The sequence below is a fragment of the Molothrus aeneus genome, chromosome 5 (assembly GCF_037042795.1).
Source record: "Molothrus aeneus isolate 106 chromosome 5, BPBGC_Maene_1.0, whole genome shotgun sequence".
In the NCBI taxonomy this organism is placed as follows: Eukaryota; Metazoa; Chordata; class Aves; order Passeriformes; family Icteridae; genus Molothrus; species Molothrus aeneus.
Window position 1 is genome coordinate 64,017,024 of NC_089650.1, and position 17,168 is coordinate 64,034,191.

General features: G+C 43.7%; 1 protein-coding gene across 3 annotated transcripts in view; it reads right to left on the bottom strand.

Annotated features, from left to right (window-relative positions):
• CAMK1D (calcium/calmodulin dependent protein kinase ID) overlaps positions 1-17,168 on the bottom strand; it is a 220,382-nt gene that overhangs the window by 87,406 nt on the left and 115,808 nt on the right. For all 3 annotated transcript variants that reach the window (XM_066550996.1, XM_066550998.1, XM_066550997.1), the window contains exon 3: positions 1,580-1,654. In XM_066550996.1, the coding sequence (XP_066407093.1) occupies positions 1,580-1,654 (75 nt within the window). The remainder of the gene's footprint in view (positions 1-1,579; positions 1,655-17,168) is intronic.

The window sequence follows — 17,168 nt, forward strand, 5'->3', positions numbered from 1 at the left end:
ATCCCTTCTGCTTCACAGAACCCAAGTTTTAAAGGAAGGCAAAATTAGGAGAAATTGTTTAGGAGAAATACACAAAAATGAGAAGCTGAAAAACCCACAGGGAATCTAATAATAATCAGGGCAGAAATATAAACAAAATGATAAGATACTTCATGCTGTGCAATGGTTCACAGCCATTGTATCAACAAGTTGGTGTTACCTTGGAAACAAGAGCTTATCCATACATGCCTTCTCCCAGACAAGAATCCATGAAAGGAGGCAAGCAAAATGGATTTTGAGCCTCCTGGACTTTGCAGTGTTGCCACCCAACTCTTGATACCAATTGATCCCAAGCCTAACTATTGATGAACACTCAGAAGCAATGCAGAGGTTGCACCATCCCTCATGTGACATCCAAAGAGATGAGGGTGAGTACCTGGCTTGGAGTAACCTGAGTAATCTGGAGGGTTCTTGTCCTCTCCACCTTGAGATAACACAGCACTTTCCCAAAAAAGTGCAGGAAGATCATTCCCTACATTCAGTTCAGTGCTCTTGGTCTATCTTGTAACACAAGGCACAGCTCTTTGCTGGGGCTGGGGACTGCCTGGAGCTGCCACCCCAAATGCTGCTGATGGGCTCTGGCTGCTGCCTTCAGCTGGGCATCTCACCCCACTGGGTCTCTGTCCCCCTGGAACAGCCAAATGCTTGGCCTTTGGAAAATTGACTGGCTGGGTTTACAAGTACAGCTATAACAGAAAGGATAATTCCCTAGGAAGTGTTGAATAGTGAACAAGTAAAAATTTATACCAAGATGTAATCAGTGTCACCTCTCATTACAGAACTACATTTCAGATAACCCAAATATCTGGATGCAAGGATTTTATAAAAGTGATGGTTACACTATATTAAACAAGCTAATAATAAGTAGGAATAATATCTATTTATTTTTCTGAAGACATTAAACAAAACTAAGGATTTATGAATCAACTTATCACAAAATTGGTACTTCCCACAGTCCAGCTGGCTTGTTGGAATTTGTACAACACTAATGTTCCTGTGCAAGTCCTTTTGCAGCACTCTGCACTGAGATGTAGGGCTACAAAAACACACTAAGAACTTACAGGATGCTATTCTCCCCACAATTCCAGCACAACAACTTCTGAGGACATCACCATGCCTGGACCTTACCAACAGACACAGGACCAGCATTTTCCCCAAGGGCTTCCCCTGAGGTGTTTAACCCCAGAGCTGCCTCTGTCTGCTCCAGGCTTCCCTATGGCACATCTGGCTCTTCTCAGCTGTAATTCACACCCCTGCCCTGTCTGCCTGTTCTGCTCTCTTTTTCTTGATGTGATCTCACAAAACCACTCGGGTTTGATTTGGGTTAGACTAGTCACAAAACAATTTAATTCCCAATTTAACAACAACATACCACACCACAGCTAGAGGTCTGGTTTTGACCACCCTCCAGGGATTTTGCAGTCTGTAGCACACGAGACAAATACCTCTTATATATCCCATCTTTTGGGTTAAAGAACAAATCCAGAGCAAGAAGAGTTGGCAACTTTGATATAAAGACTTCATTAGGTTCAGTACTTACAACTGCATGACCAAATATAAATGGTTTGGACTCTCATAGATGTCTTCCAGAGCAACTATATTTTCATGCTTGATCCTGAAAAAATACAAGATAAGACAAGATGAAATAGTGATTTTCATTTTTTTTTTCCACATGACTGCAAAACACAGAGCTATTTTTAGTTACACAATACTTGTCAGTGTTTTATTCAACATCATAAACTTTTTGCAAGGATGTGTAGTGATAGAACAAGGGATAGTGGTATTTAACTCAAAGAGGGCAGATTTGGATTAGATATTAGGACAAAATTCTTTACTGTGAGGGTGGTGAGGCACTGGCACAAGGTGCCCAAGGAAGTTACAGATGCCTCATCCCTGGAAGTGTTCAAAGCCAGGCTGGACAGGGCTTTGAGCAACCTGGTCTAGTGGAAGATGTCCCTGCCCAAGGCAGGGGGATAGGAACCAGATGATCCTTGTAGCCTGAGGGCCCTTTTGACAAAAGTAAACAGTCCAAAGTTCTTCACAGCCCAGGATACAGTTATTATTCAGAAAAAATCATTTCAATCATCTCTGAAGCCAAAATGTGTAACAGTTAAGTATCTGAGGCTGAATCTGAGTTAAGTATTAGGTGTATTCAGTTCCTGTGTCAGATGAATGAAGATGGTTGGTTGGAGGCTGAATTCCCAGGAGAGCTTTGCTGCAGGGTGCAAGGGAGTGACAGAGGCAGGGTGCAGGCTGGCAGGGAGAAAGCAGGGATCTGACCCCCTGGGGAAGCTCACACAGGGAATCAGCATCCATATGAGAGCCCCACACTCCTTCCCACCAAATTCGTGCTGCTCTGATGTTAAACCTGGTCTTGATGCCTGAATTTCTCTACAGCATCATTAAGCACTTTGTGCACCAGCTCCAAGAGTCTTCATGGCTTTTTTACATCCTCGCCATTCCCACCAAGCCTCCTGCCAAAACATTAGCTCTAAAGAGAAAAATCATCTCTACAAGCACACATCTAATTAGCTACTTCAGCACTGCCTCTATGGGTTTGTTCCTTAAATGTTTACAAATAATTTGCAAAGGATATATTTAACTTGTGCATATCCTGAAGAGATTACCCCTGTGCAAGCCCAGGGCAGAACATTAATTACACCAATTCCAAACAATATTTTAAGAGCAAGAGAAAAAATGGAAAATTCTAAGAAGAGGCCACTCATTAAGCAACAGATGGGTATGTTCAGAAGGAAAGTAAACATGCATTGTCAGCAAATGCAAAACTCTCTACATGCTTCTAGGTTCAAGTAGCTTAATTAAGATGCTTAATCATGTGTCAGGACCTTATCCTCTATGGTCACAAGTGTCCTAACACCTGTGTGATGACGAGGAGAGCAGAAGGTTCCATTGTGCCCAGCAGGATCTTTCCCACAAGCATAGAGACTAATTCAGTTTCCTCTGAATTCACTGGAAATATTAGGACTGACCTGAATTTATGCCCATAATCGCTCATCAAAAGCTGTGTTCATGCAAGGACTTTCACACACAGGAAATTTAATGTCAACAATAAGCAAACTCAAATGTAATACACTGCAGGATGTTAGAGCAACAAACACATGACTTGGCTCTTCATTCTACCTAAATGGCTGGAAAATCCCATGGTACTTTAGCAAAATTTCCAGGTAGATTGCATCACAAATTAAATTCTTAATATTTGCAACAGGAAACCAATACACCACCCATTTGGCGTTACACAACAAATGTTTGGAAGGATTTATTTTGTTGTGCAGGTCTAGTGCCTGGTCCCTTCAAAAGTTAGTTAGGACAAGGGCAGGTTTGCCTTGTTTAGTTGAGTTGAAGGTGTGTTAGAAATGACATTTCAAGCAATTAGTGATTTTTAATGAAAACTATTATATTTATTTATCCATTTTCCTTTATGCACCACACACATTCACCTGATCCTTTGTGCTCCTGCTACCATCACGATGATGGCAGTTTAACACAATCAATCTGCTGTAACATTTAAAGCCTCCAGTTTAGTCTGTGGTGTGGTTTTGTGAAAAAAAATCACTTGTTTTTAAAATTTTAAAAAGTTTAATGATAATAAAATGGTTTTAAAAATAGCTATATAATTAGAGTAATAATAAGTTGGACAATTTGGATTAGGACAGTATGAGACAACAGAAACAAAGAGTTATGGACGTCTGGGTACCTTTTCTGGGCAAAATAAGCCCAAAAAAGGACACACATTAACAGAGGATTAACCTTTAAAAGCAATAGCCTGTTGAATATTCATACACCTCATACATGATGCATAAATTCCATTCAAACACAGGATTCTGTCTGGGCAGTGTCAGCTTCTTCCTCTGAATCCTAATGGTGTCTCCATGGCTGAGCGAGGTGGGAAGAAGTTCATTTCTTCTGATAATGGTGCAATAAATTCTCTTTCTCTGAAAGATTTGGGTGTCCTGTGGCTGCTATCTGGTGTGAGTACCTCATTCCTTTCTTAAAAAAATATCCCACATACACAGTTCCTATTTTAACTACAAAAGTTACCTTTTAACTACAAAACTACATTTACCATACTATTAAAATATTAATACAGCACTACTAATCAATACTGCATAACACATATAGTAAATATCTGTGTAGAGCCATATAATATGTACTTTGCAGTTTTCACCATGCATTCACTACTGCTTTGAATCTCTAATTTTGGGAAAGCTCAGAGGCTCCCCAAAGCAGCCTCACCATCACACTCAGGGTCACCCACAGCCAGGGAGGCAGAGGCTGGGTAAGAGTTGATCAGAGATGCAGCACTGAGCACAGTGCTGCTGCAGGCACTCTCCCCTCCCTGAGAGAGAGTGCAAACCAAACGGGCACCACACCCTGTGCTCTGGAGGGAGGGCAGACAAACTGCTCAGTGCTACAGAGAAGGGGGAGAAAAGGCTTAGTCCCACCCCCCAGGGTCCTCTGCATTGAGCCCATCTGTCCCCCCCTGAAATCAGAGGCAGGATGTGAGCGTGTGGGAAGACAGCAAATACGAAGTGTAATCTGGGAGGAGACAGCTGAAGAAGCTGAATCACCCCCAAAGGACACAAAGAGCATCCCTCAAAGGGATGATGGCGTTTGGAGCACGATGTGCCTTGGGAGGTGGTGTCTGTACATACCACCCCAACTGCTGGTGGTGCTGTGTTGGGGAAGATGAAAAAGGAAAGCCTTATAAATATGATTGCTTGGCAAAAGATTTTGAGAATATAGAAACTATAAGCGAGATTGAAATGAAAGCAAGCTTTGAGATACCTTAGTTCCTGAACAACTGGAAAACAATGGTATGGCTGGCTGAAGGTGATCCCCTTTTGATGAAACAATATCCTCTGCTTGCAGACAGGCCCAAGGGTCAGAGCAGACCCTACTAGCTTGGCAGAAGAGGTCCAAAGAGTAGTTTTTAGGGTTTAAAACGTAACACAGTACGGTAATGTAATGATTCTTATAGGCTGTATGCAAATGCTATAGGATTTGTATATTGTATTAGATTCGTTAGGAGAATTAGAATATTCAACACAGAAGAAGATTTATGGTATTGTAACAGGAACTTCTCTCTCATTTACTCTTTTGTCCTCTCTCTTTTACTCTTTTGCTCTCATCTTCTTTACCACACTCTTGCCTTCTCTCTCTTTACCTCTCTCTCCCTCTTTGGGACCTGCTCTGAGCTGTGGCTCGCAGCTCCCAGCAGGACTCTGCACCCAGGCCCTTTGCAATAAACCACAAGTTCCACCACTGTCGGAACCCAGGAAATTCCTCTGGCTGCCCTGGAGGACTCGAGCCCTTGCCTGGGGGGCTCAGAGACCTTGGCACAGAGCCCAAGACCCCTGTGCCTTTGATTTAGCCCTTGGAAAAAAACAATTAACAACCTTTATATGAAGAATTACAAGTCAAGAGAGTTTAAGTCGAATAATAGTTAGTTGGTCAGGAGCGAAAAATAGATTTTTGGAGTTTTTTAGAATAGGAGTTCAAGAAGCAAGATAGAAAAATCTAAGCATGTCCAGTCTTTCTCCTTCTCCTTCTTCTTGGCCTCCATCTTCTACTGTGATGGTGGCACTTTTAGATTAGTTTAGAATAGAAGCTCACTGTCTAACATAGGTGATAGGTATTGGGAAGTTATGGTAAATAATGTACACGCAGTTTTTAGTATAAAAAGACAGCACCACCTCTGAGGCGGGCAGTGTGCCTCAACCTGACCTGCCAGACAGACCTCAGTGGGTCAGAGAAAGAATGTTATAAGATAAGAAATAAAAACCAACCTTGAGAACAAGAATAGAAAAATTCTGACTCCTTCTTTGACTGCTGGGAAAAGAAGCTTGTACATATATCAGAGTCACTGTGACCAGCAGAGATTCTGAGACACGACCTGGCATCAGAGATCTCTTGTCCGTCCGTCCCGACCGTCCTACCCCCCGTTGCTCCTACACTGCTGCACTCCAGGGCATGATGAGAGGGGAGGAGGCATCTTTCCCCCTTTGTCTCAGCCTCCCCAAGACCATCAAGGCCTCAGCCCTGGTGTTATGCAGTGTTTAATGTCCCTGGTCAAGTGCACATCACACACCTGCGAATGAAGCAGCTTGTTCTGCACAGCATTCCTCTACTCCGAGGAACTCTCAAATGACAAGCTACTAAAAGGAGAATGGAATTCCAAGTTTAAAAATCAACAACATGGAGATTACTTGGGGTGAAGCCGACAAATTTAGACAAATTTGGGGGTTGTGTTGCTGGAGCTGGACAGAGCAGCAGTGGGGTTCCCAGCAGAGATCACTGCTCCTCTGCCACTCACTGCAGAAATCCACACAGAAATCCATGTGCTCCTTTCTTCCCTTTAAAGCACGAGCATGTAATCACTTACAGCCCTGATACACAATAATTAATCCTTCAAGGATGAACAATATTCATTTCAATAACACCCTGGGGTTTGGGCAAGCAGGTGTGGCATCATCACAATGTTTTGTTGGTAGCACAAAGTCCAATGGGGATGGAGCAAATTTGTCCCACTCCTCTGCAAGCAGATCAACAGTGCCAGATGTGAGCAACTCCCTCTGGCTTGCAGGGATGCTTGGGTACATCAAGAGCCAAGGAAAGAAGCACTGTGAAGTGGCAGCTACTTGCTGGTCATGGATCAGGAGGGATTTGGGGATGGGTTAATTAACTCCACTTTTATCCCCTTCTAGGAGCACCAAGCGGGTCTCAAAGGTTCAGAGGATTCATTCTGCTAAGCCTCCAAATGCCTGCACACAGCCCTGCAGAAATACTCACTGGACTGCCTGATCTACTCAAGACCTGACAGGATTTATTATTTTAAAAGGTGCTGCTCTCACTTTACAGAAGGGGAAGCATTGTGCAGAAAAACTACAAGTTTTTTTCTGTAATCACCAGCGAGAATGGAGCAGAGAGGGCCAAGATTCCTCAATCCCAGAGTAATATCTTAATCAATGGGCCATATTATTTCAATTCCTTCTCCTTCCTACCTCAGTGAGAGAATCTTAACCCCACTTCTCTGCAGATCTTTCCTTCCTTCTGTCCTCCCTCTCCAGACTCCTCCCTTCCCAACATGTGGCTCCCACCCTGCAATAGATAAATCTGCCTGATTAACTCTGCACAAAGGAGCTCACTGATGCTTTTAGGGTACATGATAGTGCAATATTAGGGCTGTAGCAAAGGGGACATGGACATGGGATGGAGTGACAGCAGTTCCCATTACTTGTTTCCAAAGAAAAAAAGTGAACACCAAAGCAGGGACTTGCTTAAAGCAAATTAGATCCCATTATGCAAATTGATATGAAATAAGGAAAATTGCCCTTGCCATCTTTGCAACCCCCTTTTCATCACATTTGCTATTTTTCCTGATGTTCCCCCTCCATCCTGGCAAACCCCATGTGCTGCTTGCATCTCCCACATCCCAATGTGTCCCCAAAATTCCTCCATCTGTGTCACAAAGGGCAGGTGCCACCACTGCTTTGTTCAATTTCAGGAATATTCTGAGGCCATTATACAGAAAGAAGTTGTCTAGAATTAAAAATACAAATAAAGAGAGGCCAATTCTTTTTTAGATTCAGGACTTTTCACCCTCATGTGATGCTGCAATCCATGGGAAAAAGAAGAGGAAGATAAATCTAGGAGTGAGAATCAAGGGAATTTAAGTATACAAAAAAAAAAAATCAAACATAAAGAGGGATTAAACCTGGTAAGAAACTATGAAAAGTTTAGTATAAAAAAAAAAAAGGACTGCAAGTGAGTTTTCTGGGCATGGCAGCTGTGCAAACAAGGGCTGACAAAAGAGTGCTTGATCTGCAGCAGAGCCCAAGCACAGACTGGCCCCCTCTGCTTCCTGTGGAGACATTGCATGAGAGCATTGATAGGGGAATTGTCATTTTTCTCCAACTGCTACTGATAAAACACAGAAACTTCCACATCCAAAGGGGCTGAAACACAGCCCCAAAACAAGACCTGACATGACCAGGGGTGACATTTGGCTCTGCTCACCAGTTTCCATCACACCAAATGGGCTGTGCTGCAGCACTGGAGTGGTGATGAGTACATGGCATGGCACCCCAGTGATGCTAAAATCCTCCCTTGCCACTGGCTGGCACAGAGACACCATGCCCGACTCACTTCCACCAGAAGTGCACAAGCCCCCATAGGTCCATATCTAGCTCTAATGGACAGTATTCCTTCAATGTTTGCCAAAAAAATATCTAAAAATCAATATATTCCATGGGCTTTGGCAGGAGATTGCTTTTAAGAAGCAAGGGATTAAAATTTGGAAGTTGATGTACGATAAGGGAAACCAAATCCTTTAATGCCTGGGTTTTCTGTACATCTCTGCTGGCTCCTGACCATCCCAGAGGCCCAAGAGCTGGCATTAAACCTGCTGTGTGCTGCCTTGGATCGTTAATTAGAGGGGCTGCCCTCTGCACAGATAAAAGCAGAGAACCCAGATTTTGCTGTTACTTTGGCTGCTGATCTGCCAGGAGAGCACGTGGAACAGCCCAGCTACAAACCACGACAGAATCACTTACATTAATATCTATCACATTTAACACCAAAAACCAGGCTCAGTTAGAAGAATACCCTACAAAAACCTTGGGCAAACACAAGAGCTGCTTAAGTAGGGCAGGTCCCCCCCACAACAACTCTTTCCAAGCCAGTGTTGCATTTGCAAGACGTGACATTTAATGCTGCACCTCCACGAGCAGCACGTGTCACGGGTAAAATGCCACAAGAAAGCAGGAATCATTTTGCAGAAGCCAGAACTAACAAAGCGTGAGGCTGTGAGGATTCGTGGCTTTGAGTAACCAAGTGTCTTTGAGAATCAATGTTCCATTATTCCCACACAAACCCTGGAGAGAGTTTGGCCTGCAGCATCAGGGTTGATGAGTTCACCAGTTGGCCAAGGGAGATGTTTAAATCACAGTTTCTGCTGTGGAGGGCACTGCAAACTTACCTCTGCTCAGCTGTCTCATTTGTTTGAAATGAGTCAATAATTTCAACATATTGTAGGATGGTGTCGTGTCACCACATTTCTCTTCACAGAGAAAAGCAAGGCACAATTCTTCCCAAGAATATTTCTGGGTTTCACATTCTCTGAACATCAGAGAAAGAAAAAACAATTCTTATCATTTGCTGTGCCTGTGTTTGTGCCAAAGTAGGATGCAATATGGAGACTGTTTACCCAGAGTGGTGGTGTTTTGTTTCCTTGGCCTATCAGCCAGGTGTGTGCGTGTGTCGGGACTGTCTGGTGACAATCACGAGATTTTGTGCAGTTGAGTGCTTGGCAGATTCAGTTTAGGTGTTATGTAATATAGTGTAATATAGTATAGAATAATATAGTATAATAAAGTAATTAATTAGCCTTCTGATAAGATGGAGTCAGATGCATCATTTTCTCCCCCTCGTCAGGGGCAAAAATATCCACTACAGTCTCACACATGTTCACAGGGAGTGATCAGATCAGTTTGCTCTCCACTTGAAAGAAAACTACCCAAAAATCTTCATGATGGCTCAGAGGATGTGAGGATGCATGGGAGCAAGCCAGCCTGATCTCAATTCTGCCAAGAGGGGAATGGGGCAGAGTGGGTGGCTGTCCTGGAAATGGCTGGCTGGCTGCAGCAGAGCTGTGCCCATCATTCCTGCTCCCAAAAACCACTCCAATGCTGATGCTGTGCTGTGGGACTTGCACTGCTTTACCTCAGTGCCATTCCTGTATGAGGGCCCCAAAGCTGACACCAGGATTGGAGGTGCAGCCTCACCAGTGCAGAGCACGGAGGGACAGCCCTGTTCCTGCTGGCCACACCATTGCTGATGGTTGGGGTGTGAAAGGGAGGGAGGGCAGTGTGGTGCCTCACATCACGTGTGTCCCATTGATTTCCAAGGGTCCAAATTGTGAGAGGATACCAGATTGATGTCACCAAGTCAACCACCTTCCCTGAAATGGGCAGCTGGAGACAGCTTTTAGAAAAAAGGTGGAAGGTTTAATGACCCTGACATTAATTTCTCCTACGTCATATCCCCCACAATGTCCTCCCATCACAGCCAACAAGAACGTGGTCCAGCAGTGGTGACAGCTTCTGAGGCTTTGGTGCCCACCATCTCAGGGCAGCGGTCTCCCTCTCTCTCTCACTCACAAACACACATGCAAATAATGCAAATTCAGAGAAGCCTCAGCTCAGGCACACAGCAGAGATGTGAACAAAACCAGGCAGATGCCAGCTGCTCAGCAAAGGTGGCTCTACAGAGTCTGCAAATCCAAAACATCTGTTTTTTCTCTCCTACTACACTTATATTGCTGGTGTTTTTTTAAGTTATATCCCTAATTTGCCTATTGGAAAGAGCTGGAGGAGGGTTACTGGATTCAGCACTGAATACTCCCTTGCCTTGAAAATAAAACAGAGCTCATTTTTATGAGCTGTAACTTAGAAATGGTGCTACATCCCCATGCCAGACGGTGTTTTTTGACCTCCTCTGGTCTCCTACCATTGTGATACCTTTTGTTCCCACCCACATTACACATCTTGCCTTGCTTGATCTAACAACTGGGCAAGGGATAGCTAATTCCAGCTCAAAGCCAGATGGTTCAGTGTCCATGTGCTGACTGCCTGGCCAAATAGTTGTGGCTGGAAGGACAAGGAGTTGAACTTTGGGGTCACGTGGGGGCTTCAAAACATAGACTGCTCACAGCACAGGAAGGAAATTAGCATCTTCACTAATATTTTTAAGATCTCAATGCTTCTGTCAGGTTAATCTAGTCTGCTTTGGGAAACCAGATAGAAGAAAAAGACCCTGGATGCCCTAGAAGATGGTACCCAAAGGTAAATATGGAGGGATGAGTCACCTCATAACCTTCCCTCAGCTGTGACTGAAGAGGAGACTGTGACAAAAAGCTCCAGTGTTGGTAGCAAGCAGCAAGTGGCTCAGAGCAGGTGTCTGAAGGAAGTAGGAACAGTCAAAATTCAGAAGAGAGATGCCCACCAAAAGACCTACTTCTATTAGCCTTAGAAGGTGGTGATGATTTTAAAATTAGAGTGGTTTTCAGTTCAGTTTTTTCACACTTTAACACTTTAATTAGGCATGTAATATTCTGTATGCCAAGCAATGGGCCAGGATGGAATTTGTCCTGATCCAGTGTCCTAGCAGGATTTTCTCATGATTATACAACTTGACCTCTCTCCATTTTGTTTTCCAGATCCTGCCCATCACCTCTATAACCTCCTGTTACTCAGGAGTGATGACCCAGAAATATTTCCTTCCATTTCCACGGTCTTTCTTCCCTAGCACTGCAGGATTTCTATAGCAAATCCCAGCCTTATGTACCACGTGTATAAAATGTTCTCATGAGATTTTGAAGTGATAAAGTCAAGCTGGACACGTTCCACAGGTGGAAACCTGAGCTGTAGAGTTAATCAGCTGTAGCACTGACTGGCTGTGACAAAACCTACCCAGATACACCTTGAAATTTCTGATCCCTGCCCTATCTCATGTTATACTTCCTAGTGAGGTCACAACAGAGCTCAGACAAAAGCTGAACTTTTTCAGCACAGGTTTCCACCAGGCATTGGTGGAACTTTATAACCCCCCATGAACATAACAAATTAATTTAGGTCCTTTGAGGATAACCATGAGTGATTCCTGGATCACACACCTGGAGGTAGGTGCTGACCTTGTGCTCACTTGTCTCAAGAATTGTCAGGTGAATGCTGCTCAGCAGCCATTCAAGGGAAAAAATTCAAGCTCTGGGTCTTCTACTACTAAAACTTGCAGCTCTAGTGTGAAGACAAGGTCCAAAAAACCTTCTGGAATGCTCGTATTCCTGCAGATCTGGCAGCCCATTCAAGGCAACAGGAATATCCCCATGTCAGTGCCATTTCAGGAATATTCCTGACTTCCACAAGAAGCAGACCAAACCATGGGAACGATGGTTTCCAATGGTAGATCCCAACTGGCAGCAATCAAAAAGCTTGCAAAGCTTGAGCAGAAGCCTCCAGGCTGTTTAATGTGAAACACATCAAAACAAATATTAATGATTAATTAATCATTAAAGGTGAAAAAGATAAAAGCAGTGTCTGCAAGGATTTATCTCAGCCAAAACCAGTGTACCATGCTTTAGTTCTTGGCAGCAGCCCTGTTTTTGCAGTGTGGAGGACTGTGGATTTACATGTGCAGCCAGTAATTAGGGATGATTCCCACTGCCTTGCCTGGGAGATTGAGGAGCCACGTGCAGTTCAAGGTGGTGAGCAGCTCCTGGGCTGAGGTTGGGTGTGACCGTGTTCACAGGGGTCCCAGGTTGAGGGAAGAGACGAGGATCTGACTCCATGTTTCAGAAGGCTGATTTATTATTTTATGATATATCGTATATTAAAACTATACTAAAAGAACAGAAGAAAGGTTTTCATCAGAAGGCTAGCTAAGGATAGCAAAAGAAAGAATGATAACAAAGGCTTCTGTCTCGGACAGAGAGTCCAAGCCAGCTGACTGTGATTGGCCATTAATTAAAAACAACCAACATGGGCCAATCACAGATGCACCTGTTGCATTCCACAGCAGCAGATAACCATTGTTTACATTTTGTTCCTGAGGCCTCTTAGCTTCTCAGGAGGAAAAATCTTAAATCTTTTCTTTTTCATAAAAGATGTCTGTGACAGGTGGGCTGCTCTGGAGGTATTTCATGAACATAAAAGCAGGCTCTGCCTGCAAAACCCCTGAAAAACAGGAGGAATGACACTCTTGGAAGGGTGATCTGGCAGCAGTCAGAGCAGTTATCCTTGTATACTGCCTCACAAAATGAGAAGATCTTATTAGTCTGCAGTGAATGAAGAGCTGAATAACTGGTGTAACCCTGTGTGGCCTCCTGGCTCTCAGGTGAGTGCAGTGTGTACACATCCATCAGTTCTATTGAAACCTGGCAGCAGACTCTCCACCTCTGAAAGGAAAGCCCTGCCATCCGTGAAATACCCATTTGACAGCGACACAGGGGTGGTGCTATCTCCTGTTATCTCCCTCACTGGTTTGAATACATACTAATGAAGGGTGCATGCTCTGCCACCCACTCACCTGCACAGGTAAGTTACACAGGAGCATGGAAAAATACCTATTCAGGCAAGCACAGAGCTGAAAGATTTAACAAAGCCAGGTATTTCATACCACCACATGGGGAACAAATGTAGCTGTCACCCAGATGTGACAGAGCTGGGACTCCCAGCTGTGACTTTTACAGCATTTTTATCTATTGGGTTACCCTAGAAGCTAATGCATGTGGGTGAGGTGGAGCTGAACTGCTGATCATAAGGACAAGTAACAGCACAAAGGCAGAGATGGTTTTCTGTACTCAGAAAACATTGATGTAACCAAAAAGACACTTTGTCTCACAGCAGGAAGCAGGGCTATGCTCTACAGTCACATCCAAAGAGGTTTATGCCTCAAAACCACATTTTCTCCACAAGAGAAGCAGAAAAGAAAATGGGCAACCAAACCCAAATGACATGCTGAACACAAATTTCTTATCCCCTGACAAAGCTGGGTCGTCCTCTGCATGCTCATCTCTGCTGATTGCTGCTGGGCAGCCTGGAAAATCACAGGCTTTGATTGAGTCTCATCAGACTGGGTGTGCATGTGGCAATTAAAGCAGATTACAGTCCCTCAGCGCCATGCCAGTGGCCAGCAGTGTCACACTTGCCCAGCTGCAGGTGTCTCCTGCAGTGAGGAGCAGCAAATGCCCTCCAGAATGGGTCACAGCCCCTGTGTGGGCAGGGGTACAGGAATACCCACCTCTAGCAGGTGTGGGTTTGGATCAGGTCACAGTGTGTTTGTGTCACTGGGGCCCCTGTGCACCAGCAGTGCTTGCCTGCCCACCTGGCTGGCCCAGGGCCACCTGCCCAGGGAGCAGGGAAGCCTGGCACACTGGGATGCTGGAGCACAGCTCTCCTGGGCAATCCTCAGCTGGCATCCAGGCAATGGCTCTGACTCAAGTGCTCAGTCTGCCTGGACAAGCCACATGACAAACTCAGCAGCAGCAACCTGTCAGAAAAGCCCCTCCTTCCCACCAGGTTACTGGGAAGCCAATTTATTTTATTTATTGAGACAGAAGCGTAAGTAAGAGGCTAGGCAGGTTTCCACATTTCATCATTTCACATTTCAGTGTATTGGGACACTCCTACACAGAAGGCTGCTCCCCCAGCTGCCTGTGGGAAGTGCCAATAGCCCTGGGCTGAGTCACAGGCACCCTGCACCATCAAAGAGTGAGTGGGGGAGCTCTGCACAGGGGGGGACTGAGCCCAGAGCACAGACCCTGCCACTCCATGCTCATGATGAGTTACTGTCCCCAGTCACAGAGCGTGGAAATCCAATCTGAAAGGCAGATCCACTTCTCCTGACACTTGTGGGACTCCTGAAGTCCCAGCCCTGCCCCTCTGCGCAGCTGGTAAATGACACTGGGAACACAGCTCAGCCCTCCACAACTGCACCTGCCATTTCCAAGCTGGAGTGAAGGCTACTGATCTTCAAGCCTGGTTTATTTCCAATCTTCCCAGATCCTAGGGACAAAAAAAAAAAAAGTCTTCTACTTCCACTGCCATTGGGTTTGCTTTGCATGTGGTCTTCAGGAAAGAAGCAGTGGGAGAGAATAGGAAAAAAACCCTTCCGGCAATGGCCGGAATTAATAATGGAATAATTTATCTGGGCCAAATCCTGGAATCATTAATCAGGCAAGACTGCTGGGGGTCTCACTTGGCTGGATTCATGTCTTGGCAGCATCACTACAGAGTCCAAAATAGGCTTGAACTCAATACATCAAGTGGCAGAAAAGTCATTTAACCAGAACATTATAATTAGCAGAAATCCGTGTTAATAAGGATGCATTTTGCTTGTGTATAACAGCTAATTGGTTTTTAACCAGGTGAGAATAAGTTTGAGAAGCTTAATCTCCCCAGTTTTACAAAGGATATCATAAAGGGGGTCTAATTAAAAATTAAATAGTGAAGTTCATTTATTCCTGTTACCAGTGTGGAGCACAGGGACCCTATGTATAGATTTCTATTTTTAGGAGAGAGAGAAACCTGGATTCACAAATGTTCCCAGAGTGCCTTTGGAGAGGTAACAGAGGAGTTTAAACCAGAAGCCAGCTCTATACTTGCAGCCACTTGCCCAGAAAAGCAGACCATAAGCTGCAGTTCCCTCTTTTCTTATGGCATGGAAGTATAATTTTTAAAAACATTCACTCAGTAGCCAAGGACCAGACTTCTAAAGATTATTAGGTACCATATGATGCAAGTAACTTCCTACAGTAACTAAGCATCAAAGTGCTTTCAAACTTCCTCCTGGCTATCTTCAGACAGTTAATATATTAAAAATATATATCTAAAAGATTTTTAAGGGTGATATAGGCACTGAAGGGCTGGAAGACTGGAATCTTTCCAGAGTTTTGAATCCTTAATAACCACTGCAGAAAGAATTTATGTTTTTTAAATATGTCACTGTGGCACTGTCCTGCAACAGAGCTTGGAGGTTAACAACACCAATATTTCAGACAGCAACAAGCACAATATTAATGTCATAAGCAGCAATTAGTGTTAAAAGACAGCAAATCCTTCATCTAATATAAATGCATGTCTAGCTGTGGGAACAGTAGGGCTAAAGAGCAATATTGCAATGACATGTGGTTATTTTTCCATTATTCTAGCTAGGTTTTACCACTGCCCACTGACTTTTTGCAAGTCATGATGAAGCAGAAATGGGAATAAAAATACTTTGAAAGCAGGAGTTAATAAATGTGCTTCAAAGGACATTGATAGCAAAATTTCTCTTTGCCAGTTCCTTGTTTTCATTCATGCCATTAAGAAGAAATCAGTATGAAAAAGTGGATTGTTTCATGGCATTCAAGAAAATGTTTTCTAACCAACTGGCTTATAAACTACAGTTCTATAGATTTCTAATATTTTATGCAGCCAAGTCACACATCCAAGTCACACGTGGTGACTCATTTTTTCCTAAGCAATACATCTAATTAATTCAAGGTGTTTAGAATGAAAGGTAGCTATTAGATGAAGACAAAAATAAATGGTACTAAATGCAGCCTTACTGCTGATGGACACAGGGCATTCTGGTAGCATCCCCTTCTCTGCTGTGCTAAAAGCTGTGCTGCTCCCCATGAATAAAGCTGAATTAATACATGAAAGCTGTATCCTGATTAAAGAGCATCTGCCAATAGAGCTTGTTGTCAGGATGATGCTGGAGGACCCCTAGGACAGCAAATACATTTTGCTTCACAGTTTTGATCTGGGTGGAGCATGTGTGTGGGTAGAAGGTGTTCTGCAGCTCAGCCTTTGAGGCAATTCAATGCCTGGCTTCTCCCAGAAAAAAAAAAAAAAAGGATTTACAAAGCAGCAAAGGGTGCGATTTTACAGCATTCACTCCTGCCTATTGTCTGCTCAACTGGAGTCATGCATTCATTTATGACACATCATGAAACAGTCATCAGCCCTTTCTTTTTTATCATTGCCTCAGCTTTATGTGGCATCAATAAATCCAATGCCTTGTCACAAATTGCAAGTGTATCAGGGCTTCATAGATGCTGAGCACAACAAATAGAAAATGCTGGGAAAGTAGTTGGTGATGTGATTAGCATCACAAACTGATGGGGTTAGAAGTTCATTTCTAGATGAATGTACACATTCTCACGAGTCTTATCATCTGTGATCTGGTGATCTCTGAAGAGCTGGATTTGGAATAGAATTTACAGAATGTCTCAATTCTGAATGCAACACAAATGCAGGCACAGATGTTCCTATACAATTCCTAATTTGTGCTTTAGCTTAAAACCTAGAATTGCACAGGTCCTTATCAATTATGTGTCTTCTCATGTGTCACACTCTCCAGCACAGTGCCCCTTGAAGCTCAAATCCAAACTGCATCAGAGCACCCACCTGACCAGCATCCTGTCCTAGTCTTTTTGCCCTGTTTTATTGCTCTATCCATCTAGTTACACTTCAACTTGTGAATTACTGCATTATCAGGTTACTCTGTGTTCTGCTGGGATTTTAAAATAACAAGAAATTTGATGCAAATAATTATTTCCTCCAGCCAGG